This window comes from Ixodes scapularis, unplaced genomic scaffold, assembly GCF_016920785.2.
Source record: "Ixodes scapularis isolate PalLabHiFi unplaced genomic scaffold, ASM1692078v2 PGA_scaffold3__209_contigs__length_174095766, whole genome shotgun sequence".
Taxonomy (NCBI): domain Eukaryota; kingdom Metazoa; phylum Arthropoda; class Arachnida; order Ixodida; family Ixodidae; genus Ixodes; species Ixodes scapularis.
In genome coordinates this window covers 78263950-78283815 of record NW_024609868.1, presented here as the reverse complement: position 1 = coordinate 78283815, position 19866 = coordinate 78263950, and the positions used below count along the sequence as shown (strand labels likewise).

At 42.7% G+C, this 19866-nt stretch overlaps 1 protein-coding gene across 7 annotated transcripts in view; it reads right to left on the bottom strand.

Moving 5' to 3' along the window:
- Positions 1 to 19574, bottom strand: part of LOC8025953 (FK506-binding protein 15) — a 51104-nt gene extending 31530 nt beyond the window's left edge. For 3 of the 7 annotated variants that reach the window (XM_040500938.2, XM_029986926.4, XM_029986959.4), the window contains exons 1-10: positions 19354 to 19574; positions 19058 to 19158; positions 18832 to 18892; positions 18671 to 18740; positions 14995 to 15069; positions 14659 to 14757; positions 3863 to 4024; positions 1247 to 1315; positions 740 to 883; positions 561 to 655 (exon numbers count right to left, since the gene is read on the bottom strand). In XM_040500938.2, the coding sequence (XP_040356872.1) occupies positions 561 to 655; positions 740 to 883; positions 1247 to 1315; positions 3863 to 4024; positions 14659 to 14757; positions 14995 to 15069; positions 18671 to 18740; positions 18832 to 18892; positions 19058 to 19158; positions 19354 to 19406 (929 nt within the window). In that variant the 5' untranslated portion in view covers positions 19407 to 19574. The remainder of the gene's footprint in view (positions 1 to 560; positions 656 to 739; positions 884 to 1246; positions 1316 to 3862; positions 4025 to 14658; positions 14758 to 14994; positions 15070 to 18670; positions 18741 to 18831; positions 18893 to 19057; positions 19159 to 19353) is intronic. The other 4 variants (XM_029986933.4, XM_040500939.2, XM_029986943.4 and 1 more) reach the window with 2 other exon arrangements.
- Between the last annotated feature and the right edge of the window lie 292 nt (positions 19575 to 19866).

Here is a 19866-nt window from a genome sequence, read left to right as displayed (position 1 = left end):
AAACTTCTGAAACAGAGAACAATCAACCCTACTCACTCAGCACATTTAAGTTTGGTTTATTTATCTCTGTGGGACAGCCAGGATCAATAAAAAAAAGTTTTATTGCTTGGTATGGTTGATTGTCGAGGGCTTCGGGAACCCTAAGAAGGCCTCAGGGACCCCAAAGGGTCTGCGGACTATATTTGAGAACCACTGCTCTAGATAGTGAAGTCAGTTTTTTTTTTTCAGGAAAACTTTGTTATTTTCATGCCGTCTTTCCAATATCCGTCTTCATGATAAACAGGTCTTACTCCAACAGATCTAGTTAGTTTACATAAACACTAATTTTCAAAGACCAGTAATATGCTTCAATTGAGGTGGCTCTCAAAACCAAGCCACTGCGTTCCCTTTCATAGAGCTGTGCGGCAAGTTGTTGTAATACAACAATGACCCAAATCAAACTGCGGCTGTATTTGGTATTATTTTGTTTCAGACCAACAATTTGGTTGCAAAGTGCAGTTTTTTACAGCAGTCAAGAATAGCACCAAGGCGACCAAAGGGCTACTAAACGAAATAGTCACCTGTGAGACAAGCTTCTCGTTTCTGGCCTCTCCGCCTCACTGCCAGTATTAGACACTGGAGTGGTTGACCTTGTACTATCCCTTCCGGATTTCGCCTGAAAACAAAGGACAGGTAAACAGAACAGCATTCCACGGGCAGATCCCATGACGAGACTGCGAGAAGAAGCATGCATACCTACCTTGCTGATCGAAATGTCGAATATGAGAGTGGCATTTGAAGGCACAGTGTTTGCTAATCCTTGGGAGCCATAGGCCAACAATGGGGGCACCACCAGGAGTCTCCTTGATTTCTGCTTGCAACCCTGCAAACCATCTTCCCAACCCTGTTGGCAATATATAAACAAATCGAAAGTTAGGTGGACAAATACAGATTTGAACAGTGAATGTGACAATAAAGTGGAAAATACTATAGTGAAGCATTTTGTCCTTCCTGGCTCATTGGAAATAATATTTATTGCATGCCATTTCATTTCCAATTTACTAGTTTCAATGGCAGCTGAAAGTTTTCTCTTGAAACCAAGACCAGTAGCATGGTCCAAAAATCCTTCATATCAGATGTAGGCTAGCTGGTCGTCGCAAGGCTTGAGGTAAAATAAAATCAAGAAACCGGTAAATGGATTTGTTATAAAAACAAAGCAATAAAGAAAACAAAACAAAGCAACAAAAAAAGAAGAGAGTATCCACACCTTGATGACTTTTCCTTTGCCAAGCTTCACCTTCAATGGCTTCTCTGCATCAGCATTGGTGTCAAACACCTGAAGAATGAAGGCACGATGGCTCACTTCAAATCACATTAGCCCGGTTTTCGAAGAAATTACATTACTAAATATTCCTCCTGTATATTTATAAAAAAAAAAAGCTCAATAAGGTCAGGCATGGACGATTTTGCAGTTCCTAGTCTGTATAAAGTGACTCAGGAGTGCAAATTTAGTCCTCATAAAGTAGGGGTCTCAAAACACACGGCCCGAATGTGGCCCGTGACTTGCTGGGACGCGGCCTGCGGGCAACCAACCGGCTACAGGTCCCACTTCCCATGCACTAGATATGGCACGCTCCATAGTGATCTCACCTCGCTGATTCATTTTCGCTCGAAAAGTAGCTCTGCTCCTTTTACGTGTTCACATAGTTTATGCTTATCTGCGTTCATTCGCCCTTTGTTCTGTTTATGCTTCCCAGTATTTTTTATGTACAACAATTCCGCTACCAGGCTACAAGCGCAAGCTCTTCGTTGAAGGATGCATCTCAACTGCACAAACTCTCGTTTAGTATGACATGATGAACAGAACAGCGCACACAAAGACAAGGACAGAGAAAAGGAACATGCAAGACACACAAGCGCTGACTCGCAACTGAATTTATACACAAAAGAAAGAAGAAGAAAACGTTCTGAAAGACACGCAGGGCACGCAGTGCTTGTGACACGCGACACAACACCATCTAACTGCAATGTCCGATCTAAAAACAAGGTTTCAGTGTTTAGTAGTGTCACTGATGGGTGGCTGACGCAACAGTCCCCCAGGCTGTTGATGCAATGTGCTTCCAAGATTTCACGAGTCGTCTTGTCTCGATAGTGTCCAATTATTGTTGTGCCTTTTAGAATCGGAGCACACGAGCAGGAATTGCAGTGAACGGGAAGGTGACCACCCACCGTAGATTTTAGTGAACGATCATGCTCAAGAAGGCGATCGTTTAGGCACCGTCGAGTTTGGCCCACGTAGCTTCTACCACACGTTAGTGGGATTTTGTACACCACGCCAATTGAACACGGCACATAAGGGTGGCTGTGGCGTTTCTGGCACTTCTCTTTGTTGAGGTTATCCGCTATCGAGCGAACCTTTGAACAGATTTGCGCCATTCTTTTAGGAGCCGAAAATACCACAGGCACATCGTACCTTTGGGCTGCTCTTTTTAAATTATGAGAGGTTTTGTGCATGTATGGTACAACAACCTTTCGTTTCTGTGGATCTCTAGGTTTCTTTCGCTGAATCCCTTTAGTCTTACGTACTAAAACCGCCACCACCTTGTTTAAGACCTGTGATGGAAAGCCCGACTTTTGGAGTCTCTCAACTTGAGCATTAAAACTTTCACGAACAGTGTGAAAGCAGGACTTCGTAAGAGCAGCCCCAAGTATGGTAACCGCAATCCCCCTTTTAAGAACTTTCGAATGTGCGGATGTGTAGTGAAGGATGCCCTTTTTTGACCTAGGAGAGAAACTCCAGCAGATATGGTTTGTATGAAGAGATAACGAAAGGTCCAGGAACTGTAACTTTCCGTCCGAAGGTTTTTCAACAGTGAATTTAAGACCAAAGCCGCACCTGGAAAATACGCTCATAACCTTATCAACGTAATCACCTTCAACAGACTTGGGATACACTAGCAAAAAATCGTCAACGTATCCGAACACCTTTGACACTTCTGATCTGCTAAGGGCACCTTAGCAGATCAGAAGTGTCAAAGGTGATATTTTTCTAGCAAGTGTGATAGATATTTTTCTATCACACTTACTATAAATAAATATATTTGTACTTGCTATAAATATATATTATATATATTTATATAAATATAAATATATTGAAAAATATCACACTTAGTGATATTTTTCTAGCAAGTGTTGATAGAGCTATTGAAGGTTCCCTTAGCAGATTTCATTTTCGTCTATATGTTTCGCACATTGTTAACCAAGAACTTTGCAACCTGGGCATCATCCCGTGGCTTACGAGAAAACTTCGCACTTCCGAATGTCTTTAAAGCCTGTATTGTGCACTTGTTAGATCACGCCTTGAATTCTCGTCGGTAAAATGGAACTCTGTCGTGGTGTCACACAGTAATTTAATTGAAAAGGTTCAAAGTAAGTTTATATGAATTTTATACAATAGGCACATTGGACACCGTTGCTTTCATGGCTACAATAATCTACTGGTAAACCTCGGTCTGTTGTCGCCGCACAATTGAAGGATTGAAAGAGATGTATGTATTTCCTGCGCCAAGTTGTATGTGGCTGTGTTGACTAGGCAGAGTTGCTGACGGCGCTGAACTTTCGTGTACCATCGGGGCGAACTTCCAGGTGCCGCGATGCCTTTTATCCTGATGTGTGAGCCATTTGCTCCACGACACGTCTACAACAGATGCACAATACTTTGTTCATTCAAATGGACATTTTTTCTGTAACTTGCTTGTTTATTACTTCCCAGGACAGTGTGCTGCTGCCCAGGCCACACGGCTGTTGGCAGGCACTCAAATAAAATAGCTATCTCTATAAAAAAAGCGAGGTGTTAATTGTGAGAACAGGTTAAACACGATACCTTTCCAAGCGAATGGTTGCTAAGAAGCCAGCCTGTGTATCTGATGACAGCCACACCATTGTTGTCCAGAGGCTCTCCTTCCCCAAGACAAATATCCTGTGTGATGATGTTGCCAAAGCTGGAGAGACTAGAGCCAAGACTGTTGGCCTTTGCCAAGACAACCTTGAAATAAAAAGAATTAACGCTTCAACTACATTTCAGCAATGCCAAATTTTAATGCTTAGTAATGGGTCATGCAGTGGAGGTTTTCATTCCCATCCACCTAACCAGTCTGTAACAGCCAGACTGCATGCATAAAATGTCCACATCAGTAGGCCACACCACCGTTTACAAAAAGTAGCAGTCTAATGTGAGACAAAAGCAGTAATGTGGATCATGCTTCCCACTTTGGCAAGCGAGGGAAGCACGTGCCAAGTGTACCTACCTCTAGAATAACGGTTGCTGTAAGCAGTTTTGTGAAACGGTGTATTCCAACAAGTAAAACAATGCCGTGTCACGATTCCGTACAAGATATACAATGAAACCTCCGTCTAATGCCTTTTCAACTTAGACACCTGCTTAACTAAGGTTGATCGCTGGCAAGCACATCCTCAACAATGGACATCATTTCAACTAGGTCATATGCCAAAATTACATAGACCCAGCATGCATATAGCGAGTGTCCGAGCTGAAGATGTCTAGCAGTATATGTGCTTTTACTGGAGTAATACTTTATGTGCACAACTTAGACTGCAATAGCAATGTAAAATTTTTTTTTCTCTTTTTCATTTTGAAGTTGCATATCATTTTTTAACGACAATATCTGCACAAAAACAAACACTATACTCCGTCTCACCCTACGATGGACTATACAGCCTGAAGGCTGGCAGGCGGAGCACTACCTCAGAAAAGCTTGCATCCGGATTGCAAAAGAGTGTGCGAGAGAAATTCCTATACACAGAGTATGAAAAGTACTAATCTTATGGATATGGTTCACTGTTGTGATAGCACAATATTTTATATCGGTGAAGTAAAGGAACATGGTATTTAGCTTCATAAACAATCATGCCATATTTCGTAAATATGTTAACTGTTTGGAGAAGTAGGAGGGCATGCAGGCAACACTGACAAAGGTATTTTGCCTTAGCCCATAGCAATGCAATTCAACCCAATCCAATCTTTGTGTATGTACCTGGACCCGTATCTCCCTTCTACACGTGGTCCGTACATACACTCTTGCGTCGAACACTCGATCCGACTCATCTTCATTACTTAATGGCCGCTGGTTCTGATCCCTGGTTATCTTCACTACATCACTTCCAGACAGTATTTAATCCCTTTAGCAGTAGCAAGCAGACGGAGTCGCCGTGAGTGCTCAATAAGCAGACAAAAAACTCGCCACCGCACGACGCATCTTGGCGCACCGATACGTACAACGGAACAAATATACCACATGGTTTCTAAAAGGCTCATGATTGGACTTAGCGCTGTTGTTTGAGGGCTTTATGGTGCAACAGCTACGAAAGCCATCCTGCATCAAACTAAGTTTTAAAAATTAAGCCACAATAGTTTAGTAAAAAAAAAATTTTAAAGTTAAGTAGGTTTAAATTTGGTGTATAAGGCCAGTGCTGGTAATAAAATATAAGACACAATAAAATGGGATAAGGGGATATTCTCTCAGTAAAAGCGCAGGATGGAGTGGAATTTGGAAGCACAAAAATTCAGGAAAATGAATATGATGTTTGGTGCCGAATCCTAAACAGGCCCATAGAATATGTAGCAGGGTAATAACATCCCCACAATTTTCACGAACTGGTGGGTTCTCTCCACAAAGAAGATGCTTGTAAGAGATGTGAGAGATGTAAGAATGGCCAATGCAAAGATGACATAAAACTTCATGAAATCAGTTTCTAAGTGAAAAGCTCTCCTGCAGCCCAAGGACCGGCTTTGTAAAATTAAGTTTGTTATTGCAATGCATGTTCCTTTCCGACTGCCATAAATGGACAAGTGAGGACTTTGAGATGTTTGATGTCTTGTTACCGCAAACAGGTTTTGGGATGGTGGAAGATTACCCGAGGATGTGGAGAGTCTGTCTGCCTCTTAATTTCCTTTTATTCCCATGTGACTGGGAACCCAACAAAATTTTATTTTAAGACCTCCATGCATAGCATCATTAAGTGTATTTGTCAGTTGCTGCACAGCAGTAACGTTTAAGGAGCATATTGCAATAATAGCACTTTGGGAGTCTACAAATAAGACTGCCCGCTTCTTTTTAGCACGCAGAATATTATCTATAGCCACAGAAATTGCATAAAGTTCTGCTGTAAAAATGCTGGCACAAATATGCCGACGTTTCACACTTGTAAATTGATTAGAATGCACGGCACTGCCAACGAATGATGAAGTCTTAGCTCTATCAGCGTAGAAGTGGGTACGACCTTCATATTTCTTCTCTAGCTCAAGGAATTCCCACTGAATGACAAGTACCAAACTAAACTTGGTGAACGTCCAGTCACAGACAAGTGACAATATGTCCCAGGGGGCAACACAGTCTAGGTACATCCTGCAAAAGGTTAACATTGTTCAGGCAAAGTTCAAGTAAGTAACAGAAGTGTTGATACGAAAACTGAAGGGCCTCACAACACGTGGCTTGTTTTTGGAAAAGGCGACGAAATCTAGACCCTTGTAAAGAATGGTAGGTTGGATGATTACGGTTTGCAAGTACCTTGTAGTTGTATGTTAAGCTTAGGTATTGGCGTCTTTTCTCAAGTGACATCTCATTTGATTCAAGCTAAGGACAGGAGACGCCCGTAAAGCATCCGTTGCGAGTCGAAAACCAAGGTGATGGATATCATCCAACATCTTGAGAGCAGAAAACCGTACAGAATCATTTTGCTCCGTGCGCGTAAAGGCACACTCCTTATTCCACCGAGGTTTGCACTTGCATGGCAAAGTACCTGTAGTTTCAGGAATTGACTGATGAGCAGCATTTATTATCTGCTCTGCCACATACAATGTGGCCTCACCCAAAGTCATGGAGGAAAACAGGGATGTATCCAGCGTGGAGTTCAACTTAAGGAGACCAATCTGCTTTGTCAAACTTCCACTGAGGCATTCGTTTTAAAATGATGGGAAGACAAATGTCTCTTTCTAAAACACTAGGAAACTGGACACTCCCAAAAGGGGGTATTAAGAATCTGCCAAGAAAAACAAGGCAGTAATGGAGGTGATGCAATAGCTAAATCAATAGATGTAAATGAATTGTGAGCTGAACTAAAAAATGTAGGCTCTTTCCCATTAAAAAGACGTAGTTGAGACGGTAAAAAAAAAACTGTTCAATTACTCTGCTCCAAGAATCAGGACGTTTTGCTGCCTAATAAAGCAAGAAAGTTTGGCTGATGTTTATAAAGAATGCGATCCTTTAGTTGCTTATAAAAGCTTTCCAACAAAATTCAAGCATTGTTATGATGCTGCTTTTCCCCTTTGGGAAAGTAAAGAAAGGCCTAGAAAGATTAGAAAACTGTGAATAGCTGGTGAACTATATAAAAGAATCCGGGGAAAAATTGCAAGTATCATGCTTTTATAGATAATCGTGATCCTGCTCTATTGGACGAGTTCAAAAAATTGAGAAACAAAGTGAACTCTGACCTAAAAAAAGCTAAGTATCAAAATTAATTTCTGCATATTCACAATGACCCCAAAAAAGTATGGGACATGATTAACTATCTAACGAGCAGGAAGCAAACACGCACCAGTGTGAATGATATCTTAATAAACAACATGAGTTGCCGTCCAGAACTTGCAAGCGAAATGAATCAGCATTTTATTAGCATAGGCATGTGCTCGGGAAAAAATGCAAGCTCAGGTTACTGCACACTGGCAAGAAATCGAATGGGATCTACCATGCTTATTCCAACGACGCCAACTGAAATTGATAAAATGATAGGAAGTTTAGAAAATGATGTTGTGGCTGGTGGTGATGAAATAAAAGCACTACCAATTAAGTATACCGCTAGCATAATAGGTCCTATATTATCTCACATAATAAATATGATGCTTGAGTGCGAAGTTTTTTCTGATATAACTACTGTCTACAAAGGAGGCGGAGAGACCTCAATTAATAATTATAGGCCTCTTTCAGTTGTCCCCGTTTTCTCAAAGATTTTCGAGCGTGTAATCAACGACAGGCTAAACAGCTTCTTTAAAATACATCATATAATAACTCCGGCTCAATAGGGTTTCCAGAAGGAAAAGTCTGCACAATCAGCACTTCTTGGCACTGTACAACACAATATTTTACTTATATATACACGGTGTACGACAAGCAGGGCTAAAGTTAATTAAAAGCTATATCACCGAATGCTATCAATATGTTATACTTAAATAATAAGTCATCTGGCAAAATGGAAATACAACATGGCATTCCCCAAGGTTCTATTCTAGGGCCTCTGCTATTCCTTGCATATATAAACGATACAACGAAAATCGCAGGCTCTTCAGTTAATAACGTATGCAGACGATACAAATGCTTTTTTTGCTGGCGAGACAAAAGAGTTTGTAGAGAAACTAGCTAATGACTATCTTCTAAAACTCTCAGAATTGTTAGAAACCAATTGTTTAAGTCTAAACACAAGTAAAACGAAGTATGTCATTTTTAAGTTGATAAATGAACGCGATGATAGCACTATCAACATAACATTTGAAGGCACGTTGCTGGAGCAAGTTAAAGAGCGAAAATATTTGGGGGTGTGGTTTACTGAGGACCTTTCATGGTCCACTCATGTTAAAGGCCGCTGTACAAACAAGACGTTCTGCAGGGAAGAACCTTCTCTCCCGAAGCTGGAGACGGGGAGGGAAAGGGCCAGCGTTGGGTGGAAAGGGCGTCTAGAGAATGGGATTAGCCTCGGGACGAGCCATCCTCTCGAGAGAGAGTGGGGACGGAACAAAGCTGCCGTGGGTAGGGAGCCTTCATGTGCGCTTTGCTGGGGGTTCCGGCTACCAGGTGGAAGATAAGCTTGTCAAACGGCGACCTCGGATGCGAGGACTGGCACGTCAGAGATTTTGAAAATAGCTGCTTGATTAGCCGGAGGACCCAGTGCGGTCTACTGGCTCTAGAAGGTGACTCAGATGAAGAAACTCGTTTTGCTCCAAAACTCTAAAAGCATTCTGGAACGTGAACTCTTGACACAAATAAAAATAACACATGCATGAAAAACTACGAAGGCACCCAAGCTTTCTCCTATGATGTGAGAATGCGTGAGCATTACAGGCAGAGTTATGTTGGCGCAACTTGCAATAAAGAAAGAAAAAAAAAAGTTATGTTGGCGCAACTAGGCGCAACGAATAGCGCGCTAGTTTCACGATCAAGAGGGCCTAGCTTCGAAACCGGACAGGGGATGGTTTTTTTCTCATGTTCTTTTTTTATTTCGCTTATTTTTTTTTGTTCGGTCACGTGACAATACAAATCACATGAACAGAAATTTTTTTGGCCACGTCACCAGAGATTTTTTTTCTTCTTATTTCTCCTATTCTTCTGTCTTTTTTTTTTCCTTTTTTTCGGTTTACGCTCCCTTTTGCAAAACTCTTTGCACCAATTTCGCGTTACTTTGGCGTCAGCCAAATAATTTTATTTATGGAAGGGAATTCTGCCGTACGTATCTTATGTTACTATTACCAACCCTGGCTTGCAATACGCATAGAGAATTTCGTCCGGCAACCAGTTTGGGAATGACGAGGCCAAATTTGTGTTATAATTTTTTTGAGGTATAAGCATAATTTCGGCCTCGTTATCCGTCGGTCTCTAAGATTGGCTCGTCAAGTATCTTTTCGGAAAGAGTAGACGACTGGCATTTTTACAGTGCACGTGTGTCGACCAGAGTGAACATTGCTGAAGCGCCTCCAGTGTGATTTTGGCCGTAAATAACTGGAGGCCCCGGGCAAACCCACCCTATGTAGAAAAGTATCTACCTTTCTGGTTTCATAGAGAGCTATGAAAGGGACGAATCCCAGCCGAGTCAAACTACCGGCTTGCAAACGCAATCGTGTTGGCAATAGCTCTAAGGAGTTTGTATGACTCTCTCTGGCGGTGTGCAGAGGGTAAAGGTGCGGAGGTAATATATGCTTTTGCCTAGTCACCTCGCAAACGGTTGGGTATTGGCTACAGAGATCCATTTCGCTTTGTTTTATCACCGGGATTATAGCTTGATTTCTGTGTTCCTAATTTCACAGACAGAACGAAATCGCTTTTCTCGTATGGCGTCACGGCGGTGAGACAGAAATCAATCAGTGTACTGGAATTCGACGCTTGTGCTCGTTCTATAGCGCTTCTAAAAACCGTGCGATCCCGGCTGTGCAACGTCAAGATTGTATAAACTGCCATTACTTGTACACGTATTGCATCGTGAGGGAACGACTATGACTGGGTAAACAGGAATAGGGAGAATGGGTGCGTGTGATTTCTTGAAGTTCGAATCAACAAATCAAGCTTCAACGAATGCGATAGTATTGCATTCACTCAACCAGCTATATGAGTTTTCAGACGGTATATACCTTCCAAGTATGCGATTCGTGTTCTGCCAGTGGTATTTCAGCTAAATTAAAAAGCAAAATCCACGTTGAAAAAAAAAAAAAAAAGTTTACGGTGACTCGAGTCGTTTCCGCGCAGAATCATGTTTCACGTAAGCGTAATCTTGGGGTCGATGCACGACGAGGGGTCTTCAATCATAAAAATAGTTTGATAACGATTATTGGCAACGCTAAAAATTTGAAAGCCAAGCAGTGAAGACAACGGTGTTATAAATATTATATACATTTCATTTTACACTGTTTGAATACGCTGCCGTCGTTATGTTCTTAATTATTGGCTAGCTTGTGGCGAACAGGGAAGTCTTGCAGGACCATATGATAGGACCTACACTAAACCTGCCGCGCTGCAAAAAATGTTAGTCCAGTGCATACAAGCTTGTTCAAGGCGGACGGAGCGTTGCGCATCCGGCAAAGCGCATTCGGTCGCTGCCCGCGGCGTTTTTCTTTTTTTTTTTTTTTTTTCGAGCAGCGATATAATTTTTGGTCAAGCAGCAGGCCCCCTCTTCGGCGGGTTAGGCCGTATTAACGGAGGCGTCTCCTAATCCATTCTCCGTGTTGTCCCCTCGGGGAAGGGCGGTAAACGGGGGGGGCGGGCGGTGAAGGAAGGAAAGGAGGGCAGGGGAGGGGAGGAGGAAACGCAGAAAAAGTGGAAAGCGCGAACTGTACGGCGGCCTTTAATATGCTTAAAGCTGATTATCTCTCTGGTTCGTTTCTCAAAAAGCCACTGTTTTGTGGCTGATTTGAATGTTGTTGCATACCCATATTTATTACATTGCTCAACGGAGACATGTCTTGGGGTTTTTGGTGTTCAATATTTTTTTTTTTTTATATATATTTAATGATACATGAAACTGTAATTTTGACCTATATTTAAACAGTGTTGCAGAAATGTTTTGGTTCGTTCACTTGTTTTCAATCACCTTGATGGATGGCAACATTTATTTATATTGTATTTGTCATGCTTGTAACATTGTTGTGCTGCAGTGCTGAACTGTAGGGGGGCAGAGGACCTGTCAGTCACCAAGCCTTTATCTTTGTAAAAAATTCCACGAAATAAATAAATAAAAAAAATATTGAGACGAGTAGTGCCCCACGTGGGGTGACGGGCATTAAAATCACCTAAAAATAAAAACAGTTGAGGGAGCTGTCCCACAAGTCCCTGGAGCTAATAGAGAGGCAGGGGAACATTTGGAGGCAAATAAATAGAAACAACTGCTATAAGGCGATCTAAAAGAAGACGTACCACGACGGCTTCCAGTGGTGTGCACAGTGGGACCTCGGAGCAGGCCACCCCACTCTACACAATCACTGCCACGCCCCCAAAAAGAGGAACTGAAACATTCTTTAAAAAAAACTAGACGATGCCTTAAAATCTGTGTATGATGAGCTTGAAGATGAGTCTCTCGTAAACCAAGGGCAATAGGCCGAAGATCATAAAATAATTAACATCATCAATATTGGGTAAAAGACCACAACAGTTCCACTGCATAAAATGCAATTCTTCATTTATCTAAAATGGTGGAATGTGAAATTCAAATAAGAGAAGCAATGGAAAAGTTGAGAATACTAATATAACAGTTATTTGGGAGGGACCACTGGCTTTTTTTTCTTTGGGCCTTGGAATTTGCCACTCCATGTCATCCCGGTCACATGCAAGGGTGGGTGACTCTGAGGCCTCATCCATCACCTCCACTTCTGGAGTTGAGACTTTACTTAAAGGTTTTGGCTGACTCGTTGCACAGGGCGGCATGCCCCGGCCACGACCAGCTAAAGAGGCAGCAGAGGTGCTAAGGCAGAGTGCCTCAACTCTACCCGCTTCGGCCCCTTGGGTACCGGGAGAGCGGCACAAGGGTTGTGCCGCTCTTCGGAAGAGGAGGTCCTCTCCGAGGAGGTTGGGCGGGAGTGTCGTCCTTTCTCCCCAGAAGAGGACTGCGATGTGTGTACAGGTACGGCAGTTGCCGGCCTGTTCAGAACCAGCGAAGCAGCCTGTGCACTCTCTCCTGGAGGAGGGGGGTACTGCTGCCCCAACGGGGGGGTTGGGGCCTTGAGGGCTGCCTCCAGAACCTCAGGCGATATCTAGGTAGCCCTCGACTCCGAGCGTGGCACAAGACCCCTGCGTGCCACGTCGGCGTAAGATCCCTTCAACACGAAGGAAAACTGTTTCTTTGCTTTGCTGTAACTGACATTTTCTTTGGATTTGATGGCAAGGATTTGTTTTCCTTGCTTCCAGATGGGACAACCACAATAATAAGTAGGGTCTGGTCCACTGCAATTAGAGCAGTGGGCCACATTCTCGCAAATGTCGGAGACATTATGTTGACTGCCGCACTTTGCACATGTCTCTTTCCCTCAACAGCTGTGTGTTGTGTGACCAAAACCCAGACAGCGGAAGCACTGCTGGGGGTTGGGGACATAAGGGTGGATGTGGCAGTTCAGGTAATGTATGCCTCTCAAAAGTAAGAATGACGCGGGACTTCTTTGCCATCTTTCTTAAACATAACGCGTTTTACCGCGACGACGCCAGCAACCTGGAGCCCCTCGAGGAGTTCTTCACTAGTGTGCAAGAAGTCGTCCTCGGAGAGAACTCCACTAATGGTGTTCAATGTGCTATGAGGGCTCACCGACACTTTCACACAAGGATAGTGTTCAGCTTCAGGAGTGCTTCACTTTGTTGTTTGGTATTACAGTCAAACCCGTTTATAACAAACAGCAGGAAACACTACGATCAGTTCGATATAGCAAGTAATTCGATATAGCAAAAAACATTTATAACGAACTTCCAAGATGCGTTTGTTGTAAGGCGAGAGCTTTTTTTCTTTCTCATCTTTTCACTTTCACCTTGTAACAACGCGCTGCAAAGTTTTTTGTTGTTTTTTTGCATGTGTGCAGTTTTTTTTTTAGCTTATATTCTTTTCTAAATAGTTTCTCTTCGTGGGCAAAAGCTTTGGGATGAAAAGTTTTTTTTTTCTGTGTGTGCGTGCAGAGTGTATCTTTTAACTTTCTCCCCTTCTGAATTGCTTCTCTTCGCTCATATTTTGCTTGCAACTTGAGCTTTTGGAATTTTCTTTCTTTCCTTCTTTTTTAAGGGGAAGGGACAAGCTAGAAGACGAATGTTTGCGCGATTTTGGAAGCCTTCCCGGGGGGGGGTTTGATATAGCCAAAATGTTGTTTGTTGTAAAATGTGCTTTTTACATGCATTTTTATTTAAATTTTCCGTGAGTTTCATATCGACAATAATTCGCTGTACGTGGGTTCGTTCTAAAAGGGTCTCACTAGGAGGTCTCCAGAGTGGAGTTTTTTTTAGCCTTGTAGGAAAACCCTACAAGGTGTTCAAGTACTTTGACTACAACGAATGTTAATAGCTTTGACACTGGTTTGTGTTCATCGAGAAAATGAACAACGAAAAACTTCGTAGAGGTTTCTACCTCAGGTTCTTTTCCAATAGTCTTGTGGTCAGGACAGCACCTCTTCACGGCATGCCCCAAACCGAGTTTGAAAGGGAGGGGTGCCATAAGAGGACAAAGAGTGTTAAAAATCTGCGGTACACCACCTACCACAAAGCCCAACAAGGGGTTAGGTAACGCACCATAACAAAAGGGGCTTTGCTGGAGACGTTACTCTAACAGTGCTGCCAGGAAACTATGCCCAAGCGTGCAACAAGAGTCAAGACAGAGGTCTATCGCCACCCAAGGTTAGCCCTTGTCACCAAAGATGAAAGTGGAAAGAAGAGGAGAAGGGGGCAAAGACAATGAGAGGAGGGGTAAAGAAAGGTGACTGATTGAATAATCTTGGCCGGGCCTTACCAGGACATGTGTCTATTAGAAGCAAGGGCCAAAGTGGTATATTGCCTCACCCAGGGGCCCCGAAGGGTCCAAACCTACCCCGGGCTCAGCTCAACCACCAGGAAGCCCTTCTCCCCAGACACGGGAAAGCCACGCACAGCCAGACGTGGGCAAGCGAAGCTGCATAGCTCGGGGTCCGTGGTGATGCCACTCACCAAACACCTACTAATGCAGGAGCCCCCTACGGGGTTTGGACCCAGCGGCATGTAGCACTGGCTTTAGGTTATCGTAGGATGAGACAGAGTATAGTGAGAAATGGCTCCCACTGCCATTCTGGAGATGCACATGTTATATCACGCACAGTCCATATGTTTGAAATACATGATGATATTAAGGAGACTCTGTTGGGTCAGTAACCACCGATAATCTCAAAACTGCTGAACTACTCACCTGTTTCGCAAATTCAACTGAGCTCTGCTCGTTTTCGAACTTCACTGACCAGCTTGTTCGTTCATTATCGAGGAAGCTTAAAAAATTGTTACCTTGAGCCTAAAAAGAAAAAAAAATGTAACATAGGGGTAATTTTATTGCAACAGGTGTCAAGGTGTCAACAATATCTTACTATTTTCAATATAGTACTATACACTAACAAAACCGAAATGAATGAGTTAATATGTTCCCAAAACACTTCTTATGGGCTCAATCTTCCCCTTACAGCAATGACTTTAGGCAATATCAGGTACTTCTAAACAAAAAGATAAATAAAATATGCACAGAAAAACTTGCCTTAAAAATGAACTGTTGGTTTATTGCAGCAACGGCAATGTGTTGTTGCTTGCCCTTGTAGAGTATCAGTTTATACTGAAACAGTGAAAAACATTACTTAAAAGAAAACAAAAACTAGTTGCGCTTTTATAGTGGAAGGGCATCCACCAATAACTGATAACTGTCAGCTGATGAAAGTCTGTTGAGTTAGACCATGCAACAGGAAAGTTCTAAATCAATCAAAAGCCATAATTCCTGCTTCTGTTCAGCCAGGACGTGCATACTTTTGAAATAAACCAAAAATAACAGAAGCAGCATAGCAAAATAAAAAGTGGCTATGACAGATGACATCATCCATCAGTGAAATAGTATGGCTAAATCTACAAAACCAAGAACAGCAATATTGTTCAACACAACTAGCACACTCCACTACTTCACAGCAATTGCTAAACATTGCAGTCATGAGTAGCTTAAATTAAGCAGTCACGAGCAGCTTAAAAACTGGTTGTAGTGCAGTCAGTCATAGACAAAGGCAAGCGTGTGAACTAGCCTTTACTGATCGGTGCTAGTCACTGCTATGCGTGTATATAAACAACCCTGAAAAAGGCCCATGGAGACTCAATTAAATTCTTGGAAAAACGAAATTTAAGCTGCAACAAACAATAAAAAAATAAAAAAAAATTACTGGTGGGGGAGGAGTACTAGAGACTTGGCAACGAAGCAGGATGAGGTTGCTGTACAAGGGTAAAGGCAACAAAGACAACATGAAATACTGCCGTCCCATCACGGTAACATCTGTCCTATACAGACCAGCAATGCAGGTAATGAAGGGTAGAGCAGGAGAATGGGCAGAGACAGAAGAAATGTTAGGAGAACTCTAGAATGGTTTTCACAAGGATAGGAGACTAGAAGATAAATTTTATGAGGTCACGCAATGTATAGAAATAGCGCAGACAAGCCAACGACCGCTATGTATGACCTTTTTAGACATACAGAGGTGGCATTTTTAGACAACGTAAACAAGAAAATTCTGTGGACACAGCTAAAAGAATCAGGTTTAAATATAAAATTGGTGAGGTTCCTGCAGGAAGTGTACATGGACAATACAGTAGCATGGGAGGCTGAAACCACAGAGCCAGCAGCAACAAGGCAGGGCCTTCGGCAGGGATGCCCCCTGCCGCCTCTACTTTTTATGATATACATAAGGAAAACGGAAAGAAGACTAGAGCAATGTGAATTAGGCTTCAATGGGTCGTATAGGTAGAGAGGGAGGGATAACAGTGACGCAGAAGTTGCCAGGCCTAATGTTCAGATGATATATTACTCTTAGCAGATAACCGAGAAGAGCTGCAAAAATTTATTGGAATTGGCAGTGTGGCAGGGGACACTTTCGGGTTTAAATTCAGCGGAACAAAATCGGAAATTATGTCTTAATGACATCAAGTGGAATTCTTTAGAGATACAGAACATAGAGAAAGATGTGGTGGGCAAGTAGAAAAACCTGGGAGTTCGGATCAACAAAGGAAAGAAATACCTTGAGGAATATGAGAGACATAATTGGTAAGGGTAAAAGGAATTCGGCCATTATAAAACAATGGGCACCATGGAACTTCAATAGATACGAAGTGGTGCGGGAAGTATGGAAAGAAACAAAGGTACCAGGATTGACCTTTGTAACACAATCTTGTGCACGAGTTGTGAGGAGATTGGAGATAGGACAAAACAGCATTGGCAGGATAGCTCTAGGGAAAAATGGGAACACTCCAATAGAGGGAGTGCAGGGTGATATGGGCCGGTATTGTTTAAAAGCAGAAAGGCAGAGAGTAAAATACATTTCGACCAAAGACCAACAGACATAGAGGACGTGCGGTGGGCGCATAAGATCTTCAAATGCCTGGATATGAGGAGTCCGAACACGAAATGGACGAAACGGACATGAAATCTTAAGACGGAATTGCTGCAGACGGGCAACGGGGTGGAGCAAACGCGTTCAGTGGAAGAAGCAACAAGTTGGACAACTGCAAAACCTCCCTACTCGACTCAAAACGTTAATATTGTGTAACCATAAGGAGGCAGAGAAATGGATGTGGGAGGAGAAAATGCAGGCAAAGTCAACTTAAACAATTTACATGTCACAAAAACCAGAAAACTAATTTTACGCGAGAAAAAAAGAAATTTTTTTAGAGCATTATTGACGGTGCGAGGCGCAATTTAGTTGGCAGTCACCTCCTTTCCACTTGTTTGCTCTCGGCATTTCAAACACGTAGAGGAGAGGTGGATCGGCTTCGCCTTCACGACCGAGATGGTAATTCCGGAATGACCCGTGACATCATAGACTTCGTGCGCAGAATTCCCAATAAATTTCGCCGTCAATATTGCTCTAAAAATTTTTTTTTTCACGTAAAATTTATTTCTTGACATGCATGTTCCAATCAGGCTGTTGAAAAAAAAAATTTTTTTTTTCTTTTCAGGGTTTTTTTAAAAACGAAAAACATACAAGGCCAAATTTGAAGAGACAGATACAATGTGCACATTATGCGAGGAGACGGAAACAAATAAGCATGTGGTTCTAAAATGTGAGGAGCTAGGTCCTGCCCTTCCCGGAGGGGCGACACACGTACCGGTGGCCCTTGGTACCGCTGGGGAAGATGGAAGGGTGGATTATAAAAGAGTAGAGGCAACGAAGAAGAGTTTCCCCCCAAGTGCTGGTATAAATTATCTACGGAAAATTTAACGAAGTATGACTAACTAGCACAGCTGGGGGACAGGCGGGAAAGAGGAAATCGGGACTCCCTCCCGCGTGGCTCCGGCCGAAATTTTCTTCTGGCCGACAAGGTTCGACCAGAGGAAAATTGGCAACTCCCTTGCCGGGGGAAGGAGGCAATGGGTGATGTTTTTACTTTTTTTGCCCGATTCCCCAAAAGTCTGCCTGATGATCATCTTTGTGGCCTTGTGATAGTGAGAAAAATGCTTTGGCTTGAAAGGGGAAATCAGATTTTTGTTACTGTTTTTAGGCTAAGTGGTGCAAGCTACTGCCCGTTATAAAAGGTGCAGCCGTTATTATCCACCCATCCATGCAGAGACATGGGCAGCAGGGAAGTTTCTCTGACCACCGACTATTGCAGCATAGGAAGAGATGGAAGACAAAAGCTTAAGCAAGCGGAAAAGGTGCTAGTTTTTATGAAACTACTTCGTTGCATGTGGCATTCTTTTGACGGGATACTTTATTGCACTGTTAGTCTCATATCATTGGTAGCTAGCTTCTACTTTACCTGGAGCTATAGTGAGGCTGTTTAATTTGGACAGCTGTAAACCTTCCTACTCAAGAGTCAAAATGTAAATATCGTGTAATCAGATGGAGGTATTTTACTAGATCAAAGCTGTGATCAGTTAACTTGCTTTTTGTATGCTGTGTTTACAGGTGTTGATGTAGAAATCATGCTTTCTATCACCACAATAGAAACAGCAATCAATCTGGCATCAGACATACATTGCAACATCCTCCAACAGCGGTATTTGCACATCTGTAACCATCTGACAAATACTTAAACCCCTTTAAAAGTGTTTTTTTTTTTTTTTTTTGATGTGGCAAATAATGGTGCATTCTGAAACCCCTCAAACATTGGCTAATGTGGTCTTCCACTACTAAACAAAGACATAGGTCACATTTAACCTTGACCTTGGATGCAATACTTACAAGTGTTGATTCATGATTACCCAGAATTGCTGCTCCTAGCTTTCCCTGGTTCACTGGCTTTCCGTTTTCACTGTAAAGTAAAACATCGCTGGGCATGTAGCTCCTCTGCTTCCTTCTGACATGAGCTACAAAGCTGGTTTTGAAAACTTTCGTATACTCACTACTTGAACGCTTGAACGGCGGTGGCGTGCAGCAGTGATAAGCTCCCTGCGTTTTGAGCGTCTAAGAAGACAAGGGAATGATAAGGCGTCTTCGTGGCCTACAGTATAATTAGCTATCTATGTATCCTGGCACGGGGAACAGTAGTTGTTCCCCGTGCCAAATGGAAACAGCGAAAAATAAGTGATCTTGCAAATATTTTTTTCACTTATAAACCCATGTACTCACCAACGTTTTTGCTAGAAGGCTGCCTCGGTGGTGTGTAAGTTAGGGAGCTGTTATCCGCCTTGGCAGCTTCGGTGTCCGTAAAAAGCTTGGCAAGTTTTGAGCTGCGTGAATACAATTATATGCGAACTTTAGATATAACGGCGGCTTCGGTGACTCCCTCCAATTTTAGCACGAGAATATAATAAAATGAATGGGGATGTTAGGTGGCAACTCTCAAATCATGAGCACGAGTTGCTCGGACGCACAGTCCGTCTGCCGACGACGAGGCATGCTACTTGTTTACGTATTTTTCTTACCTCCCGGGCTGCACCGCAAAATCTAAATCGTCGTCGTCGTTTCCAAGTAGCATAATTAGGGGACTGGAGTTATCAGGAAGACATAAATTGAAGAAACAAAACGCTTTCCAGCGATAGGAAAGGTGCGCGACCACACAACCAAACGGCAACCTCCCCTTTTTGGCCTATGGATGGATGGATGTATGGATAAATCTACCTCATTAGATAGACGTCTGATAGACGTTAAAGTTTGTACCCTTTGTAATGGGCGGTAGCTTGCGCCACCTAGCTTAAGTCTAAAAAGACAAACGATTTCTCGATGAAAGGGGAAAAATACAGGCGAGGTTGGCGAAGAACTTCCATAGTAATCGGAGAGCACTCTCATAGTAACCAGTGAATAACTTTCATAGTAACCGGTGAAAGAATCTCGTAGAAACCGTATCTCCGGTTACAATACGCTTCCTTACGCTTCTCTAAGATAATTTTCTCCCCCTAATTATTAGCAGTAACCGGGGCGGTAGCCCCCCGCGACAA